The sequence below is a fragment of the Ambystoma mexicanum genome, chromosome 4q (genome assembly GCF_040938575.1).
Source record: "Ambystoma mexicanum isolate Mex_15411 chromosome 4q, UKY_AmexF1_1, whole genome shotgun sequence".
Classification (NCBI taxonomy): Eukaryota; Metazoa; Chordata; class Amphibia; order Caudata; family Ambystomatidae; genus Ambystoma; species Ambystoma mexicanum.
Window position 1 is genome coordinate 109,334,182 of NC_090928.1, and position 20,598 is coordinate 109,354,779.

The 20,598-nt window shown below is 41.8% G+C and overlaps 1 protein-coding gene across 50 annotated transcripts in view; it reads right to left on the minus strand.

Annotated features, from left to right (window-relative positions):
* TRDN (triadin) overlaps positions 1-20,598 on the minus strand; it is a 1,596,486-nt gene that overhangs the window by 947,060 nt on the left and 628,828 nt on the right. For all 50 annotated transcript variants that reach the window (XM_069607588.1, XM_069607568.1, XM_069607599.1 and 47 more), the window contains one exon: positions 2,175-2,213. In XM_069607588.1, coding sequence (XP_069463689.1) covers positions 2,175-2,213 — 39 coding nt within the window. The remainder of the gene's footprint in view (positions 1-2,174; positions 2,214-20,598) is intronic.

Sequence of the window (20,598 nt, forward strand, 5' to 3'; positions counted from 1 at the left end):
TGCTGTTTAATCTATCTGCAGCTTTTGATCTTCTTGATCATAGAAAGCTCATGGCTACTTTATACTCTGTAGGGCAATGTTCGTCATCTGCTATTGAGCAGATCGAGTCATTCTTCTCTGATAGGTTGTCCAGAGTATGTTGGGGATAGGTTTGTCCACCCAAAAAACATCTACTTGTGGAGTTCCCCAGGGTGTGTGTCTTTCTCCAGTACGTTTCATTATCTATCTGCGCCCTCTTTGTAACATTCTAGATGAAGAGGTGGCTAGATTCATGAATTACGCGGATGACCCAAAGTTGTTGATTGAGTTAAGCGGTAACTATGTCAAAGATCCAAGGAATATCCAAAATATCTATAAGCTGGTCAAAGTTTGGATGACAGCCAATTGGCTTTGTTTGAACAGTGCAAAGACTGAGATCCGGATCTCTGCCCCCCCCAAGGTAGAATGAAATTGGACCCATGCTTTTGGAATTTCTCAATTGATGGTCACTGCATCGTCGAAACACAAGATAAAGTCAAAACACTGGGTGTGGTACTGGACTGCTCATTAGCGGCAGATGCACAGGTGTATAGTGTTATCAAAAAGTCAAAATATCACCTCCGATTAGTTAGGCTGGTGAAATCCTGTGTCACAAGCAAAAATTGTGAAACATTGGTGCTGGCCACCATTATGCTCAGGCTAGATTACTGCAATGCGCTCCTGAGCGGAGCAAGTAAGAACTGTATAAATAAAATTACAAACTCTGCAAAATGACGCTGTACGAATCATTAAAAACATCCCCAAGAGGAGCATATTACCTCTGCCAGGAAAGAGCTCTACTGGTTGCCAGCTGAATCTAGGATTATCTTTAAGATCATTACATTGACAAAGACGTTTGCACAGATCTGCCCCTGCATATCTCAAAGTGAGTCTCTCCATGCAACCACTGGGGTCAACAACCAGATCCAATGATACCTTTCAGCTCATATGCCCTATGGTTAAGAGAATAAGATGGAAGGGACACTCCTTCCCTATCCAGGCTACACATGCTTGTAATGGGCTGGCAGTCGACCTACGCAGAGGAAAGAGTCTCTTTGCGTTTCGTAAATGACTCAAAACCATACTATTTAATTGACATTGCTGTATGCCCGTTATGATTCTTGGATGATTTATCTGTCTTCTGTTGTTAGCTGTTTGATGTGCGCTCTGATGCCTGTGGGCTGCGGCGCGTTATTAGCAATAAAAAAATAAATAGTTTCCTTCATCCCATGTATGGGTTCTTTCCCCTTAAGTTGAACTTGTCTTGAATAACATATATTCACGTGGAACCACCTTCTCCTAAATTATGACGATGGTCTCATATTTTGCTAATATAATAATACCACATTGCCTCATGTCATTAGCCCCCTTTCTGGTATATGGAGACACTTCTGCTAATCCTGTAACCACCATTCTTAAATTATTTTTCCAGATCAGCCGTAATGCAGTCCAACCAGATTGCACATCGAGGTTCCCAGTCAGGGCCAATAAATAGCATGAAACAATTGATGCATTCTGGGTCTTTTTGTGCAAATATCCTGTTGTGACACAGTAGGGACTCATCGACACACAACAGAAGAGCAAATAACATTCATTGTAAGGTAGCCTTGGCAAAGCGCTGGTTGTTCAAAACCTTTGGATTTAATACCTCTTTGGCTATCCTTATTGTTTGGTGTGTAACTCCTTCCTCCAACTTCTAACATCCATTATGATGCTTTATTTTTTGCATGGAAGCTCTCAGTGTTGTAACTCTTGCTGCAAATCAAGGTAGGTCTTGTGGTTGGAGCGGTGCTCATGCATCCGCTCAGTTCCAACTATCTCTTCGTTGACCAGGTCACTTTTTGCCAATTCGTAGCTACCCTTGGCTGAGTGACAACATGACACTCGCTCACTTTGAAGAATACAACAACACCCTTATATCATGAGTATCCATATGAGGATAGCCATCCTACAGGGTTAAACTTGGGATGATCACTGGTGTTATCAATTTGTTGGCACTCATGCATTTCTATGTGTTCCTAGGACTGCAGGGAATAAAGCTGTGATTATGAACACAGTATAGCATCCCTGGTTTACTAGAGTAATTCTTCTCAGTCTGAGTAGGCTAAATCAACCAGCGCTTCCTGATACAAGACAATATAAACTGAACAACTTACTTGGCGCTTCTTTTGCTTTATCTGTGCCAGTTTTCGGTTCTAGAAAAAAAAATGCAACCGCATTAATGGATTTAGTCATTTTACAAAGCAATATGTAGGTCATCTTAGCGTCAAGGGAAGATGAAATCGAATAGCATAGCAATGACCAACTAGCTGAAAATTAGTTTCAATAACTACAATCTTTTCATTTTGAATATGATATAAATACACAAGAATTGTTTTCAAATTTTGGAATTGCATTAGAAATAATGCTGTCAACAAATTGATCAATGTATTTTCACGAAGTTTTATTGCACTGATTGAGCCCCTCACTGTAAGGGAACAATTGTATGTGTGCAAGACATTGTTTGTGAACAGACACACTGCATAGGATTCAACTGTAGGTTCTCAAATCCTTGCATCTAAGGTGAGCACCAGCTAAAAACAACATCCCCTACCGTGGCAGTATGTGATTCTAGAGGCGGCAAATGGCTTTGATGTTACGGTCAATACCATTGCAATACATTGCGGGAGGTAGGGGTGCACATCGGGATCAAATAAGAACAATAAGGGGTGCTCCAGTCCCCTCCACCTTGGCCACTGATTCCTTACTTTCTCTGCATTCAGCTCTCCTGAAAACATCAGCAGAAATAGCCAGCTCCCATCAGAGGGGTTCACATGCAGGCATCACTCCTCACCAAATGTAATGTATATCCCAATGCAGTTGTGGTCACTACCAGACTACCTTACCTTTGTTTTTTTTTTATCACAATGTACTATTGAACCTGTGCTTTTTTGGTCACTGCATATCTAACTGGTGCTTTTGGTCGCAGCTGGCCTGTTTAGCCTGATCTATTTGGTCGCTGGCAGCAACCTTTGCTGTTTCCATGACTACAGGCCTATTTAAACTTTGCTTTTAATTGCTACCAGTGGTTTTACTTGAGCTCTTCGGTCATTCCCTGTCTATTTAGTATGTGCTTTTTGGCCTCTGCTCGCCTATTAAGCTCAAGAGACCATCTTATCCACCATTGCTTCTCCTGATCTATTCACTAATATCCCCTTCCCAAGACATTCCTAATCTCCCCTCCTCATTAGACACTTCCCTAAACTATTCGTCCTCCTCACTGTTTTCTATTTCCTTTTCTCAGAAGTCCTCCAACTACCCCCTTCCTCTGCCCAGCCATTCCCCACTCGCCCTCTCCTACTCTCATTATCCCTCACCTTCAGTCTCCTTCTAAACAGTGCCCTCAACATTTCTGCACTACTCACCCTAAACGTATCTGTCCTGTCCACCTTCCCTGAAACACTCTCCACATTTTCCCTGTTCCTACACCCCTTACAGACTTCAGTCTGAGCCCCCTTGCTTAGTCCATCATGAAACAAAACATTAAAAAAAAAAATCACAGAGTACTTTGACTCCTATCACCCCAAACTCTCTATGAGGGATGTTATGGAAACCTGGATCCTCCCCAATGGCACTCTTGTGCCCAGCAAGCTAGACAATTATTCAAAGCCATTCATTGGTCTCCCCTTTTATCCTTTTTTTTATTTTTTATTTTTATTGAAAAGCGTCAGTTTGAATTCAAGAGACAAACTTTTGTTTCAAACAGAAAAAAAAATCAATTCACAAACTAGAAAGCGGCCATACAAAGAATGAGCAGAAAAAAAAACAAAGTGGCCAACGAAAATAGACTCCACCAGTCTTCTAAGATAGTCTCCCGCTGGTAACTCTATTTGAGAGAGTCTACTTTCAGGATCGAGTCAAAGTAGTTCACGGTCGCACATACAAGTCCTGTATTACTTCCTGAAATGATCCGTCCCCACCACCTCTCCATATCTTCATCCAGAGGTGCAAAGTTGCCTAGATGTAATGAGCATTGTCTGACAGTTTGAGTACATTCGATTAGCAGATGTTTGGCTGTTTCAATTGACTGTTTGCAGAATCGGCAGAGATTATCGTCAATAGATTTGTCCTTTCTTTGCCAAAGAATTTCTTTGGTTTTTAGAGCATTAACTCGAAACCTTAAGAATTGGTCTCGATGATGACGAGATGGACAGTGCAATAGATATCGCGCTGGTTCGTTTAGTTTCCTGTGAACACCTCCCATTTCTTCTGTTGATTTTAATATTGACCTTGCTTCATTGTTGGCGATCCATGCCCAGTTTTCAAACTTCTTTTTTGCAAGCTGTGGGCAATTTAGCAGTTCTTGATTGCTTATTTTTGCAGCTGTAAGGAAAGCCGACAGTTTGCGAAACCATAGATTGAGAAGGTCACATTTATTTGAACTGCAATTATTGGCAAAGATTTTGTATGCCGGAGCCGGTGATGCGAGGGCCATTTTTCGCATTGTTGAAATTGAGTTCCAGACCACTCTCATATGAAGAGAGTTAGTTGCTAGTTCGTGTCGCAAACTAGTTAGCGGTGTTGCCTGTGGCAGCTGCAGGACTTTCCGCCAAAAGCGTCATTCCAAGGCATGCCAAGTTTGCACACTTATGTTCCAACCCGCCTCAGCCCCAAAGGTTATTATTGGGGTTACCTTTTGTAAGTAGAATTTGAGTACGGGTTCTAATGAAAATTTTCCAAAATTTTGATTGATTTTTACAGCTTGTATTGCTAACTTCGACATTTTGGATGTTAGTTCTGCAGCCCATTGTTGTATGCAAATGGAGTTGTTGAATTGTATCCCCAGGTATTTTATTGAGTCAACAGATGTTAAGTTGATTTCATCGATTTTCCACCTGAAACCTTTCTCTTTTTTGCTTTTGATGTTTCCAACAGACATGATCTTAGTTTTTGAGAGTTTATTTCCAATTGGTTTATGTCCATGTAGGATTTCAAGCCTAATAGTAGACGCTGTAATCCAATATGGGTTCTGTCCATCAGAACCAGGTCATCCGCATATACTATTCAATTAATTGACATTTGATTTATTTTTGGTGAGAAGCATAGAACTTTGTTCAGGTAGATTGGCAGATCTGCTAGAAATAGTTTTAATAATTCTGCAGCTAGGGGACATCCTTGCTTAACACCCTTATGGGTCGCTATAGCTTTGGATAACATTCCGCTGATGTTTAGCCGGACTTTGATTGAAGTGTTTTCATGTAGAGCAATGCTAGGCTCTAAAATGGATGCTGGACATTGCCATATTGACAGTTTTTCCCATAGTAAGCTTCGGGTCACACCATCGAAAGCTTGTTTCATATCTATGAAAGCTAGGTGAATCTTGCCGTTCTTGTTTAAGGTTTCCAGCTTTAGAATCGTCAGAATGAGCAGATTTACGTCAACTCCGGTCCCTTTCGTAAATCCAGTTTGCCGTATGTCGTTGATCTGTGACATCTCAGCCCATTTGGCGAGTATGAGGCGCAAGTTCGACCCAAAGATTTTTCCAATGGTGTCGAGCAAGGCAATTGGGCGATACTTGTTGGGATCGTCCCAACTGCCCCACTTATGAATTGGTACCACAATCGCAGATGACCAGAATTCTGGCAATTCTTTTATGAATAGCTTTCCAATAAAGTCAGCCCATTCACTTGGATGTTTTTTTAGGTCAATATTTGAGATCAAGTCGGGTCCAGCAGCACGTGAGATCTTTAGAGCGTTGATAGCACGAACAATTTCGTCATGTTCCATCTGCACATCCCATTGAGTGTCAACAGAGCGCACTGGTGCTGGAGCCTCAGATTCCGGTTTTTTAAAGACCAGAGAGAAGTGCCTGCTCCAAACGTCACCTGTTATGGTGTTTGTTGAGATTGGGTTACAATTAGAAAGATCCATATTCAGGATCTTCCAGATGTCGCGTGTGTTTTTGGTCATGATCAATTGTAGCATGTGCTGTGCGCGATCCTGCTCAATTATGGCTGCATGTGACTTTGCCCAATTTCGGTAGATCATGCGTCTTGTCTTTATTTCTTTTTGAGCATCCAGCTTGGAATTACGCTTCCTTATAAGTCTCAGATCTTTCCGCAGGGCCTTTTTTCTTCATATAAGACCTTGCAATATATGTGGCGATGAGTCCGACCAAGATTTGATGAGTTTTTTCCAGGAATGGTGAAATCTGTCAACAGTGGAATGTAATCAGGCCTTTGATTAGCTGGATTGGTCATTAGTTTTGCCCCAAGTCGTTGAATTTGATTGCTACTTAGTCGCAGATGATTTCCGCGACAGTTTGTTTCTAGTACAACTTTAAATGTATTTGTTGGCAAGATCGTATCCATCATAATGTGTAGTTGAAGAAGGCTGTGATCACTGTAGTTCTTTTTCTTTATTTGCAGATCCACTAACTTGGGCACCTGATTCCTCGAGATCCAAATATAGTCGAGAATGCTATGTGAAGCATCTCGATACCAAGTTGGTTTGGCAGGCACGTCTCCTTTAACGTTTCCATTTAGCATTACAAGGTCGCGCACACTCATGGCAGTTTGCCATATTTTTGCTCTTTCATCAAGCTCCTCATTTTCGAGTTGCTGGTACTTTTGCGAAAAATGATTTTGTTTGAACCACGTGCAATTCATATCACCACAACAGATGACTGTTAGGTTGTTATAGGCTATCTTCGCGTCATCAATTAGTTGTGATATTGCAGAAGTAAGGCCATCTGTATTGATGTTTAGTGGATTCCAATAGATGTTTATAATCAGTAAATGAAGTTTCTTTTTGGTATTTTTATCCATTGTGTGTATGATAGTTCCTTGCACATACGGATTTGGGTTTATTGGTATCGGAGATGACCAAGATTGGGTTATTCTTACCAATGTGATTAAGCCCGAGCTTGGGCGACCTTTAGCGTTTTTTAACTGCTTTGTTTAATAGAACAGTGAATCCATCACAAATAGGCGGTGTACATAGCCATGTTTCCTGCAAGCAAATGATGAAGATATTTTCAAGTGGTGTCTCGAAATCATTGAATAGATGCTTATAGCCACGTGTATTCCAGGATAGAAGTACCGTCGGCTTTCCACTTTGAGCTAGTCATGGCTAATGTTGTGTCCTTGTTTGGTTTTGGTTATATTTTTTCGATGTAGCATTTCTTTGTGAGGACTGACCTGGACTTAAGGACATAGTGATGCTCATTGACTGTCTTAGTGCATCCGAATCAATTGGTTTCGATTGAGGTTTTTTCCCCACATTTGATCTTTCAACTCTAATAGACTCGTCTTAATCCAGTTCCGGTAAGATTTCGAAACCAGAGAATAACAGTTCATCAACAGCCTTTAAAAGTGTGCTACGCACGCTTGCTGAGTTAATGTGTAATAAAACCTGATCTGAGTTTTTTTCAGTCGCATACTCAACAATGCGTATGTCATCAGAAACGATTGTGCGTAACGACGGCACACATTTGAAAAGTTTCATAATATTTATCCTGTTAAGGTTGATCTCGGCATCATCCCTCTGTATATTTTGCAGACGTAATTTACGACATCCGCGTGAGATTTCAGTATGTGTTTTCTCGTGTACTTTACTTTTAAAGTGGACTCGTTGAGTTTGTTGGTTGGATGTGAAATTCGGATTCAGCTGTTGGTCCCCCGTATGATCCTGGATGGAATTGGCAGAGCCTACAATACTTGGTTGCTTTACTTGTGACACAGATTTTTCTTGTTTACCTATCCGTTTTATTCGGCCTGTGCGAAGGTCTGTCTGAGAGACACTTCCTTGCCCGGTAACCTGCATTCATCAGTCTGTTCTTCACCAATCGAATATGTGGACAGATCACATAAAGCGTTTGTGGTGGAGCTGGACTCAGAGTCAGAGATAATTCTTCTTTGTTTCAAGGATGGTTTGTGAATTCCTTGAGACAAGGACACACGAATAGCAAAGTTTGAAACAGGATCAGGTTTCTTCTTGTTCAAACAGTTTTTACTTTTAAACAGACTCAAACGTGGCGGTGTTGATAGGTTTCTTATGAATGCTTTTGTCTTAGAAGAGCCAGCTCTTTTGGGAATTTTTGTAACGTTGGTTGTTGTCCCAGACCCAGAAAAGATACCAAATGAAGAGAAATGACATCATGGTAGGGCTACATTCACTTGTGCATCATTTTGGTGCGGTACAATGGTGGCATCTTTTGTACTATTGTCCATTGATTCGCTTCATGGGATTGAGTTGTTTTTCGAGTAATAGTCGCTGCGTCCCGACAGATGTTCTGAGACTTTATTTCTTTTGACGTTGTTGTATTAGTGACTTTTTGTCGACATCCATTTGCTTCTGATTGTGTCGCACACTCCACATCCAATGTGTCTAGACAGTTTTTATGGAGGTTTCATCCGATGTTATGGTGGAGATTTTTGTGCACATCGGCCTAGGATTTAAGCTCTCAACCTCGCGCATCGCGTGACTATGACAGTTTTGCGTTGCATTGAGGGCATTCATCAGGCCATCGACTAGTTTCTCCAGTTGGGAGCTATTATGAACAGCCAGGTCATGTTGTCTTCGATGCCATGATGTTGTTCGTTCGGTTTCTGCCTGTATTTTTTCTTTTAAGTATATATTAGACTTTTCCATTTCTTCCAGTTTCTGGATTAAGTTCGACAGCATGGTGCCTTGGTCCTGCAGCCGTTCACTTAGGGCTTCATAAAGTTTAACGAAAGGAATCATAGCCAAGGAGGATGCCGCCAGAACATTGTTATGTATTTGCATTGCTGCGGCTGACGAAATACTGGCTTTTGCTGGAGTTTGTCCGATGGTCTCTGTACCGCTTGCTGAGAGGCATGATGCGTCCTTAGCTTGCGCACTCGTTTCAGGAGTGAAATCAGTTTTTCGCAATGAATCAAAGTCTTTGTTGTTTTTGCCTTTCCTTGTAAGCACCAAAGGAGTGCTTGTGAATGGTTTCGCTGTTTCAAAGATTAAGTCCGACATTGCTCCATTCGAGGTGTTCCTTGTTGTAGTTTGCATGTTCATAACAGTATCTTTGCCTCGACTTGAAGAGGAGGTAGGCAGGTGGTGTGGTATATCACTGACTTGGGAGTTGCCATCCACGCTCCGAGTGCAATTTGCATGCGGCTGTGACAGAGTGCCTGCAGCGGGCAACTTAGAGCCTTGTAGGTTTTTTTCATATAATGTGTTGCCCTGCTTAGCCTGTATTTTTGAGCTGCGATTTTCTTTTGCGAGCATTGGTGGAGCAATAAAAGTTTGATTTGAGGCTTTTTCAGGCCGCTTTCCAGTTGGCACCGGATGAAAACATATCACTTTGCCTCCAGATAGTGGCGACCCCCCATGGGTTGCATGGAATTGTATCTGATGCAAATTTCTCGTGGTGGCGTTTGTCGAGGCTCGAGGGAGGTCTTGTGCGCTTCCAATTTCATTGCTTTTCGCCTCTCCCACCTCTGGATTGTTGTTATTCATATTGACAGGCTGGAGACTTTGCTGGATGTCATTATCTAAATCAACAATTTGACTCTCATTTTGTTCGCCAGCTAAAGTTTGGGCTGGCGCCGTATACTCAACCTCTAATGGTTCGAGCACAACATGCTGATCACAAGTAATGCCTTCCTGACAGTCATGAAGTGATATGTGTTCCATATTAGCTTTTATGCAGCTAATTGAAGTAGAGTCAACATGTGCGGCTGCCATCAAGTCGGCATCTGTGAGTTCAAATGGTGAGTAAAATGCCTCTGGCGACATAGGGGTGCAATTTTTCTCCTGTGACTCACATGTTGACTGTGAAAGGGATTTTAAATTATTTAATGTTAGTAAAGCAATTTTTGGGGGTGTTGTCATAGGAGTAGTCACCGGTACATTCGTAGGTTGCATCTCTTGTATCTCATGCAGGCCCGCCTCCGCCTCCGACGAGGCAGGTTCTTCGCCGCAAGCTGGACGGAGCAGGATAGCGTTACTATTGTGTACGGCATCAGTTAGTTCAGCGCCGGCTATTGGGCCTTTTTGAGAAGTCAAAAGGGACGTATCAGATATGGTTGTGACCCCATTTAAACCAGCAGATGAACTAATATTTAAGGTTTCAGGAGTCACATTTGCTACGGACTTGCTACATGATTTTGTCGATTCTATCGAAACTCCTTTTTCCCCCATGGCAATAGGTGACTGTAAGGTAACGGTTTGTTTGCTTACCTTCCCGTCGTGAGGCAACTCCTTGCTCAAGACAGTCCAGGGGTTTAGCATACGGCGTTGTTGGAGGGTTTTGTTGCGAGTCTGAGGCCCCGACTTCTTACTCAGTGCGTTTGCGGCGTCCGGCATGGAGCAGACAGAGGCAGTCTTAGCTCCACTTACGGACTTGGTGTTCCTTTTGCGTTGTTCTATATGTAGTGTAGGAAGGTTGGGCTTTCTTTCGTGGAGGATCTCAGGGATCAAAGAGATGGTATCTCTGCAGTCTCCCCTATACGTATCGGGCGCCACATCCGCCAAACAGCCGCATAACAGCCGACGCCCTCTACCCCTGCCACGCTCAACACCGCGAGGGTGAACGCACGTGCGTTTTCACTGGTGTGCCGGTCACATGACCCTTCACGTGAGCTTCAACAGGATCCGCCCCCTCCTTGGAACGAAGCAACGAGCTGCGAGTGTTTTGCAGCTCGAGATGGAGAAATTCGCCTTACAGCGTCCAAAGCAGCATCCAAAGCACTGAATTCTAAACGAGAAAGTCTTTTGCCCAAAGAGCGCACTGCTCGTCTGAACTCGGGTGCGTTTTCACTGGTGTGCCGGTCACATGACCCTTCACGTGAGCTCCAACAGGCTCCGCCCCCTCCTGGGAACGAAGCAACGAGCTGCGAGTGTTTTGCAGCTTGAGATGGAGAAATTCGCCTTACAGCGTCCAAAGCAGCATCCAAAGCACTGAATTCCAAACGGGAAAGTCTTTTGCCCAAAGAGCGCACCGCTCGCCTGAACGCGGGTGCATTTTCACTGGTGTGCCGGTCACGTGACCCTTCACGTGAGCTCCAACAGGCTCCGCCCCCTCCTGGGAACGAAGCAACGAGCTGCAAGTGTTTTGCAGCTCGAGATGGAGAAATTCACCTTACAGCGTCCAAAGCAGCATCCAAAGCACTGAATTCCAAACGGGAAAGTCTTTTGCCCAAAGAGCGCACCGCTCGCCTGAACGCGGGTGCATTTTTACTGGTGTGCCGGTCACGTGACCCTTCACGTGAGCTCCAACAGGCTCCACCCCCTCCTGGGAACGAAGCAACGAGCTGCGAGTGTTTTGCAGCTCGAGATGGAGAAATTCACCTTACAGCGTCCAAAGCAGCCTCCAAAGCACTGAATTCCAAACGGGAAAGTCTTTTGCCCAAAGAGCGCCGTCCTTTTCCCTCCCTCATGAATTACTGAATTTGGCTACCTGCAAAGTGTAAAACTTACCTTAATATCTCTCTATCTCTATGCTTGAGCACTATAATGGTTGGCACTCTTTGCAAAACGTCTCACTCTTTAAATCCATCTTCCTCTCTACAAACCATTCTCAACCACCATCTATCCTATCCCAGTCCTCCCCTTTCCTCTTGATCTCACTGCTTGCTCCACATACATGTGCATATCACCATAAGCTGTGGCACTAGGTGCAAACTGTATGTGATAGCTATGTCTAGCCCCTAACATATGTGAATGGTTTATGACAGATTACCCTACAACCCCCTTATCAATGGTTATTCACACTCCAGGTATTTGCAATCTCTTGTAAACGCACCCTACGCACCCTACTGCATACCCTACTGCGTACTCTACTGTCAATCAGTACACATACAAATGAATGTACATGAAACCAATGTGGGTCTCTTCTGGCCGAAAAGGGACTATTAATAACTACTGCTGTTTTATCCTCAGTACAGTGTGTGACTACCATCCTTTATCCCTGTTGATGTAAGGGGGGCGAGTGACTTAATACTATTGAGATTTTTTTTTTATCTGCATATTGAGTCATTCAACCTCTGAGGTTGATCAATCAAATTGAGCATTAAGTACCATTGAGCTGGATAATAGTAACATTTGTAAATTCGAGCACTACTGAACAGCAAAATGATGGAGACAATTTCATCATAAAGAAAGGTTAATCTTCTTATTAGACCTAGCCATAAACGGAACAGTCATTCACCACATTGGGCCTCATTACGACCCAGGCACTAAGTGTTTAACGGCGCCGTAAAAGGCTGCAGCGCCGTTAAACACTCAGCGCCTAATTACGAGGTCCCTTTGCGGGACCCGACCTTAACGGCTGGTCTAGACCAGCCGTTAAAGTAGGGACCTGCAAAGGGACCTTGATGGCAATTACGGTACCGCAATTTGCAGTACCGTAATTGCTGCCTTCCCCATTCCCATTGAGCCCTATGGGGCAGAAATGGGAATGGGGGAGGGCCATTGCGGCATGGGGAATTACCGCTCCGCCAACCTCGGAATGGGGTGGTAATTCCCCATTCCGCCGTGGCGGACTCCGGCATGGACCATGGTGCTAGTAGCACCATGGTTTAGCGCCGGAGTCCAAATGAGGCCCATTGTCACCATAGCCACTGTCAGATCTTAGACCAAATGTTTGTGTTATTCAAATGTCCGTCCCAGAGACAGAATGCAAACTCCCCCATTTCAGTTTGGTAGACATTTTTGGCAAAATCTATAGCCAACTCCATAACCATCCTCATTCCCCTCGAATGATTTGCTACATTCAACAGTCTGCCACTATACACCCACCAGCAATCTACAAAGGAAATTGGTGTCTGTTGATCATCAACAACTAGCAAAACAAACAAAGTGATGGTGGATTGGTTTGGAATTAATTCTAGTCTGTGGCGTCGCCATGGGCGACCGTCTAGACCATTGTTCTTTAGCCTTTCAAGCCATTGCAGAAAGACGAAATACCACATGCAAATCAGGTCTACAAACACAAGCTACACCTCACTGATGATTCGAAATGTGGCAAAACATGTCTGGGGTTGCTTGTGCCCTTGTGCAGGAGGAATGTGACCTGTCAGTTCGGTAGGACTGTCCCTTATGGGATAGGAGCAAGCTTGATTGACTTGACTGGCTGGGTTGCCCAGAGCTATGCCAGTGGCTATGATGTATTCAAAGCCTTCGAGTCATCATATTTTGCTTCACTCACCAACAGTTGTCTGTTGCAGCACATAGCTGAGTGATGGGTACAACACATCAGAGTGCACAAGTACCTATCAATCTACATCCCCATCACATGTAGTTGCTACAGGGATCCCTTTATGGCTTTTCAGTATCAACATAGTTCTCCTCATTATTTTTATATTGATTACATATTTACTGGAAGTCCTAATCAAAAGGTAACCGCACACTTTAGACAGGGTACATACAAAAGTTAAAAAGGGTGTCCTTTACAAGATGGCACAGCAACGTTGAGGAGACTAGATATGCATCTGAATCGTGCACTCTTGAACTTACACCTGATCCACCTAATTATTATTATTATTTGTTTATAGTTATAGACATAACCTTTACAAAAGATAAAAACATAATACAAAAAGAAAACCAGATAAAAAAATCATTAAATAAATTAGATGAATAACTTATACATAGTTCCCAAATCTAAACAAACATTGACGAGAACCAGAAGGCAATAAAACACAAAATACAGTCAACCTACAATTTAACATGCTTATTCACTTAGCTCATATTCATTACTCAGTATACAGTTTACATATGTTTCCCAAGAACCTAACTTCCGCAAGCTGTAATGATTTACTTTTCCCATGAAGCATTTTCCACCAATGTAAGTCTAAGTTGACGAACCCTGTATCGTTAACAAATTTCCCAAAATACTGTATTCTTGCATTCCTAAGAGTGACACAGTCCACCATTAGATGTTCGAGATTTTCAATTGCATCCGGATAATTACAAAATCCACAAATCAATGGAAACTCATCCCCCACTTGATGCATATGTAAAATTTCACGAATTGGAAGGACATTAAATTTGAAGCGCATATATTTCTGTCGAGCGCCCTTATCAGGGAACAGAATTGGGTAGGATTCCATTGTGCCCAGTTTTTTAAAATCACACACAAGATGTTTGTATAAGACTGTTGCAGCTACATTTCTGACAATGACACTCCAATCCCACCATTCAAATCTCTTTTTCACTTTCTGGGGGTTAAATATAAGAAGATCTAAGGAGATGCCAAGATGGTTCAAATATTCTACGTAATCCATTTTCAATCTTGAAAAATAATCAGATGCAGTTGTATCAAATCAAAAACCTCGACCCAAAAGATCGTACAAAGTGTCCTTAGGAGAAGTTATTAGTTTCCTAAACAACATCATCTTTCTCCATATAATCACATTTGCAATGGAGGTGAGCCCCAATTCATAACCTATGGCTTCCACAAGTACACATTTTGGTAGACACTTGACAGATGCCCTTAGTAAGCGAGCTTCAAATTTGGGAAATTCAGCAAGCATTCATTTTGGGAACAGCTCGAGGCCATAGCACAGATGGGGTAAAATCTTATAATAGTGAAGCATAGGCACAATAGAGGGTTCTAGGTCATTTGGTCGAAAATAAATGGTCGACAGGACAAATGATCGACACCAAAAGGTCGACAGGTCAAATGGTAGAATTTTTTTTTTTTTTAGTTTTTTCACATTTTTTTTTTTGGGGGGGTCCCCCCCCCAACCCCTTTTTTTGTTAAAAACCCGTTTTTTTCCCTAAACGAAAACCTAAAATATATATATAAATAAAAAACATTCGACCATTTGACCTGTCGACCAAATTGTGTCGACCATTTGTCTGTCGACCATTTGACTGGACAACACAATAGAGAACTTTTCGAATTTACTGTCCACTTTTTTTAGTTGTATAATCAGAGGCGCTAACTTAATCTCCAAGAAGTTCCTATATTGAGATTTCGGAAGACGCCCAAAAATTAGGTAACCCAGGTATCTCAAACAAGGACGTACCACTAACTTTATGTGATTCAGAAACCACGAAAACTGTTTAATATAAGGTCTAGGATGCAGCCGTATGATTACTGTCTTTTTTTTCATTCATAGCGAGACTGTTGGCCACAGTGTAATCCCTGAATCTGCAGAGTAAGTGCTGTAAACCAATTGGGGTGTGGTCCAAGAGTAAAAAGTAATCCGCATAGGCAGTACAACTAATTTTGACTCCTTCCATAGTGGGAGGAACAAAAGATTTTTCTTCCAAATTATTTTTGGCATCAGAAACATAGAGGTTGAAAATGGTGGGAGCAAAAACGCACCCTTGTTGGAGGCAATTATACTGGGGCTTAAGTGACCCAGATTGTTCAGCCGGACCGGGAGCTTTGATCCCTCATGGAGATGTATTAATATAGAAAGGAGATCCAAAGGCATCCCTAAACAATGTAACTTTCACCAAAGCACTGACCTATCCACCTTATCAAACGCCATCGACAAGTCGATGGAGGTGATGTAAATGGGTGCCGAATCCTTAGTCCACACCTTTGCCTGCAAGATATTCAAAAGCAAACCACCAGCGTCTGTTCCTACCCCTTTTCTAAAGCCAAACTGGAATTGAGACAAAATACTGTGTGCCTTAATCCACTCTTGGATGTACTTCAAAATAATTCCTGAAAACAACAAAGAAGGGCGATTGGCCTATAGTTTTTAGGACAAGACCGATCGCCCTTCTTGTAGATTGGAACCACAAAAGGAAATATGCCATGATTGGGGAATGATACAGGTCTTAATGATGTAATTGAAGAAGATATACAAAATTTTAGCCGAGAGCCCCTGATTTTGCTTAAAGATAACATTTGCAAGGCCATTAGGTCCAGCCGCCCTAGATGCTGAAGCCTTCTGAATTAGTTCTTCAACATCCTCCAGATGGATTTTAAATAGCCACCATCTCGCACACCATCCGGAAGTAAAGATTTAACCTGGGAAGATTTATACAGCTCACCAAAATGGCCAACCCATTGTGCTTCTGATATAGAGCAAGAGAGGGCCTCACTATGCAAAGCTCTCTGATTATTCATCAAAGCCCAGAATGTTTATGCAGTGTTATCTTTCATAGAAGCAAGAATACTTTCCCCATTTGCCTGCTATAATGCGGCACGATGAGCCTTGATCTTGTATTTCCATTTGTTATTAATATTTTTTCTTAGTTGCAATTTTTTGGAAGATGGAAAGCTAGTTTTAGATAGGGTACGCAATTCCCTAGCTCTATTATTCTTAAGGGTTCTAACCACCAGATCATATGTGTGCAAGTGAATTTTCCAAGCACAACATTTTGATTTTGGCCCATAGATTGGCTAATTACATTCCCCACATAGTCACCAAGAGACTCATTAGTATACAATACATGTTTTTTCCCATAGCTAAAGCTGTTAAAGTCAGACAGGAAAACGGCATTCAATTTTACAACATTACCTTTATGCCAAATAACTCTTGTTTTAGTAACGTTGACCTGTAGATTGGCATCGCAAACATTTTTGCAATTACTGTCCCCCTACCCGGCAAATTTAAACTGTAGAATCTTATGATCACTACAAGTGGTAGTAAGTAGCTTGAAGTCTGTTACCAAATTCAACATTGAAGCAGAAAAAAAGACATGATCAATTACCGTGGAGAATACACCTCTAAACCAAGTAGAATAGTCTGAATCATTCTTCAGAAAATCTCTAGCATTCTGGAGTCCCCACACTTCTAAGAAAAGTCCCCATAAGAGACCCTGTTGTGTTTTGCCCGTCCTCTGGGGTGGGCTTATTCTCCCCCCCATTGTGCACAACAGTATTAAATCTGTGAATTTCCACATTGAAATCTCCTACAATCAGAATCATCATATTAGGACACATTTCCAGACACTCCATCATGATATGACCCAATTGTTTTAGGGCTGATTAAATTTCCAACTTCAGGCTCCAATAGACATTGATCAACAAAAGATCACACTGACTACAAAAGACCGAATCAGTAGCGCCAGACACCAGTCATGGATCCTATGGATCTTAATGATGCTATGCCCAATATTCACATTCAAAGCTATGAGCAAACCCTCCGACGGGCGCCCGACTGTTCCCTGATCTACCTAATATTATGGGGTGGACAAGTAACAGCGCTATTAATGGTAGGCATAGCTTGAATCGCACATTTATGTTAAACACGTTCAAACACTGTCCTCAACTGAGAACGCTGAATTCAGAAGACATATAGTGGATCTGTAGGTTCCAATCTTACATAATTATGAAACTGGTCTGGGAACATAAGCCAGACTTTTCATTACTGGGACTTGTCCCCCAAATGTTCAACTTGGAGGAATCAGCTAAAGAGTTTGTCGAAACACAGGTCATGGTCAAAAGCAACAAAAACTTACCTTCTTCTGGTGACTTTTTGTCTACTCCCAGCGCAGTTCTCATCCCTGGCTAGTACAGTCGAAGATTGGCGTGGTTGGAACCATTTATGAAGGGTCTTGCTTCAATGACCTACATTAAACTACAAGCATAGCCAAGAATGTCTCACAATTAAATTGTGGAATAGCTGTGGTTTTACCAACCTATTCTCTTGGCTTAGTTCATTGTCTCACAATATAAAACCTTCTATTCTTTTTATCCAGGAGACCATGAACTCTCAGACCTTCCACGTCAATGGTTATACCACCTACACTCAACCATCCATCATTGGCAAAAACGGTTGTCCTGTAGGTGGTCTAGCTGTCTTGGTAGATAATAACCTAAAGGCAACTACTACCTAACTAGCGAATTTCAATGATCTACTTGCAATAGAATGTATTCCTCAGGGGGAGCCCTGGGAGGTCCTTATTCTAATATGTATTTACTGGAACCCGGCCAGGGTGACCGCAGACAATTTTTTTTACGAAACTGGACTAAGTACTTGAAGATGTCCTTCGACGCCATGAACAGTTTTTACATTTTAACTCTGCATGCTCTAAGCGCCCGATATCGCATTCCCCATCTTCTGCAACTCTCCCATCCCATCTCAAAGACAAGGGCAGAAATGGATGGAATGTCTTGCAGATTGGGATATCCAACTTGTTAACTTTTCAGATAGTAACCACTCATGCACCTGGCAGAGAGGCTTGTTTTGCTCATACATCAGCTGCTTCTTTGTGTCTCCCAGATTGCTCAATCTTGTGGAACCAATTGCGATTGATAACCTACAACTGGGAGACCACACGGCTAAAAAATTAAAATGCCCCTTTGTTCTCACCACGTCAGTTCAAAGCTAGCATTAATTGAAATTAACAGACCCTCTGTCTCTGTCCATTGGAACTCTAGATTATGTCGTGAATTGACCTATTGAGTTAGCTTGGATACTTGCTCTGTCTCCCAAGTGAATACATTTAGCATGAATTTGCAACAAATTGTGGCATGGAATACCAATATCACTAGTTATCATCTGCATAAACTAGCACAATCAACCATCAACAAATAACGAGTACATACACATTCTTTTAACTGGGAATTGGCCCGCCTGAAAAGCGCAAAGAATCATCAACAACTTGGACGACTCAACAAACAGATCCGGGCTGACATTGAATAAAAAAGTCGAATATTACTCATCTTACAAAGGTTTAAAAATAAACTGAAAATTCTTAAACATCAGCTTCACACTGAAGATTACCAAAGGATGATCTCCAACCTGTGTAATAGAAACACAGAAAAATATGGGAGACATTGAGAGGCATAATTCCCTCTGCCCAGAAAAATGTAAACTCCTCTATACCAGCTGCTCACTGGAACTCCTATATTCTGCACAAATTTTACCTACCAACAAAATTAAAGACTTACTCCCAAATAATAGCAAATACCTCACTTATAATGCAATGCCTGTTTAGTATTAAAGACGTGCGATGGGCAATTAACAAATACAATTTTTCTAAAGCAGCAGGCCCAGACGGATTACCTTCTTGTATCCTAAAAGCAGACCCATTCTTTTGGGCTACAACTTTAAAACACAAGTTTGACAACATTATCCAGTCCAATAAAATACCAACTTCATGGTTGACTGCAATTATTATACCGATATACAAGAAGGGTAACCCTAGCAATCCAGGTAATTTTAGGCCTATCACCTTAATGGATGCCTCTGCAAAGGTATTTGCCATAATTATTCTAAAACAGCGGGGAGAGTATATGGTCAGTCACGACATGCTATCTAGATGCCAAGGTGGCTACCAAAAATCTATGGGGACATCTCTAAATGGTACTATCCTCGCTCACAGCTAATTCCAAGTATGAGAATGTAGGTACTATCTACATGGCTGCCTTCGACCTTACTGCAGCTTTTTACTGTGCTATTAGAAGCCTTTTGTTGCAAATAAAAACAATGTTTCGGAATCCCAGTCAGAATAGTTTGCTTAATCACGATGTTACATCAAGATACAAGCTTCCAAATTCGCCTTAATCAAGAAGGGTCTTTTACGCTGCTGATACCTATATATATTGGGGTAAATCAGGGGTGTAACCTTGCAGCTCACTATTTAACCTCTTTCTCTGTGATATAGACCAAATCTGGCAGGATGAAAATATGTTTGCGATCAGGCTGGGATATCTATGTCTGCATTGGTTGGGGTTCGCAGACAACATTGTACTATTTGAAAGAAACCCATATGGACTCCAAAATAAGGTCAATGCTTTTGCTGTATATGCTGGACATCATAACTTACAGGCTAATCCATCTAAGCATTGAATCATTATTTTCACCAACAGAAAGACCATCAGAACCTACAAATGGTCCATACTAGGAAGCCCTATGGAAAGATGTTATTCATTGCGGTATTTGGACTATACCATACACGTTAGCAATTCACTTGGTATGTTGACTCAAAATCTCCACCAAAAATGAAGACCTTAACTATCCCAAATGGAGATCATCTTCAGAAGGTACAGCACATACTCTATTATACAGATCATTGAATTTTATATTCTGAAGGTCGAGCCTATTTTATTAGATGGACTCGACATATGTCTGCTGGATCTAGATACTACGCTTGATTGTATTCAAGGTGTGATGTAGAAGAAGACCCTGGGCCTATCAATGGCAATCTCAAATTCCATCATGCGGCACGAATGGGGAATTAGCTCGCTCACATCAAAATTCCAATGGCGCAAATGATCAAACTATGCCAAAATGTTAAATCCCCCTCGAAATTCGTTGTTTGAAATATTAAATCAAATGTTGAAGCTCGCAATTTTACTGTCATTAATTACATTTGAAAGGAGCATGGAGAAACTTCTTAGTCGAATTAATGTCAACAATAAGGATCTTGGTCTCGGATTACCGATGATTTAAAAAAAACACTTTGAATTTGACTGGCTCTGGACCATCGAATCAATATCTCATGCTATTTCCATGTGACAAAGCCTGTGCTTTATTTATGTGCTTTAAATCCAACTAATTCCACACCATTGAGTGCATACTTCACTGGCCGGAATAAGCGGGAACATTCCATAACTGTTTCTGTCTATTTGTGAAAAAAAAGGTGAACTAGAAACCTTAGAACATCTTCTACTGTATTGTGCGTACTTTGAGAACAAAAGAAATATGTCATTTG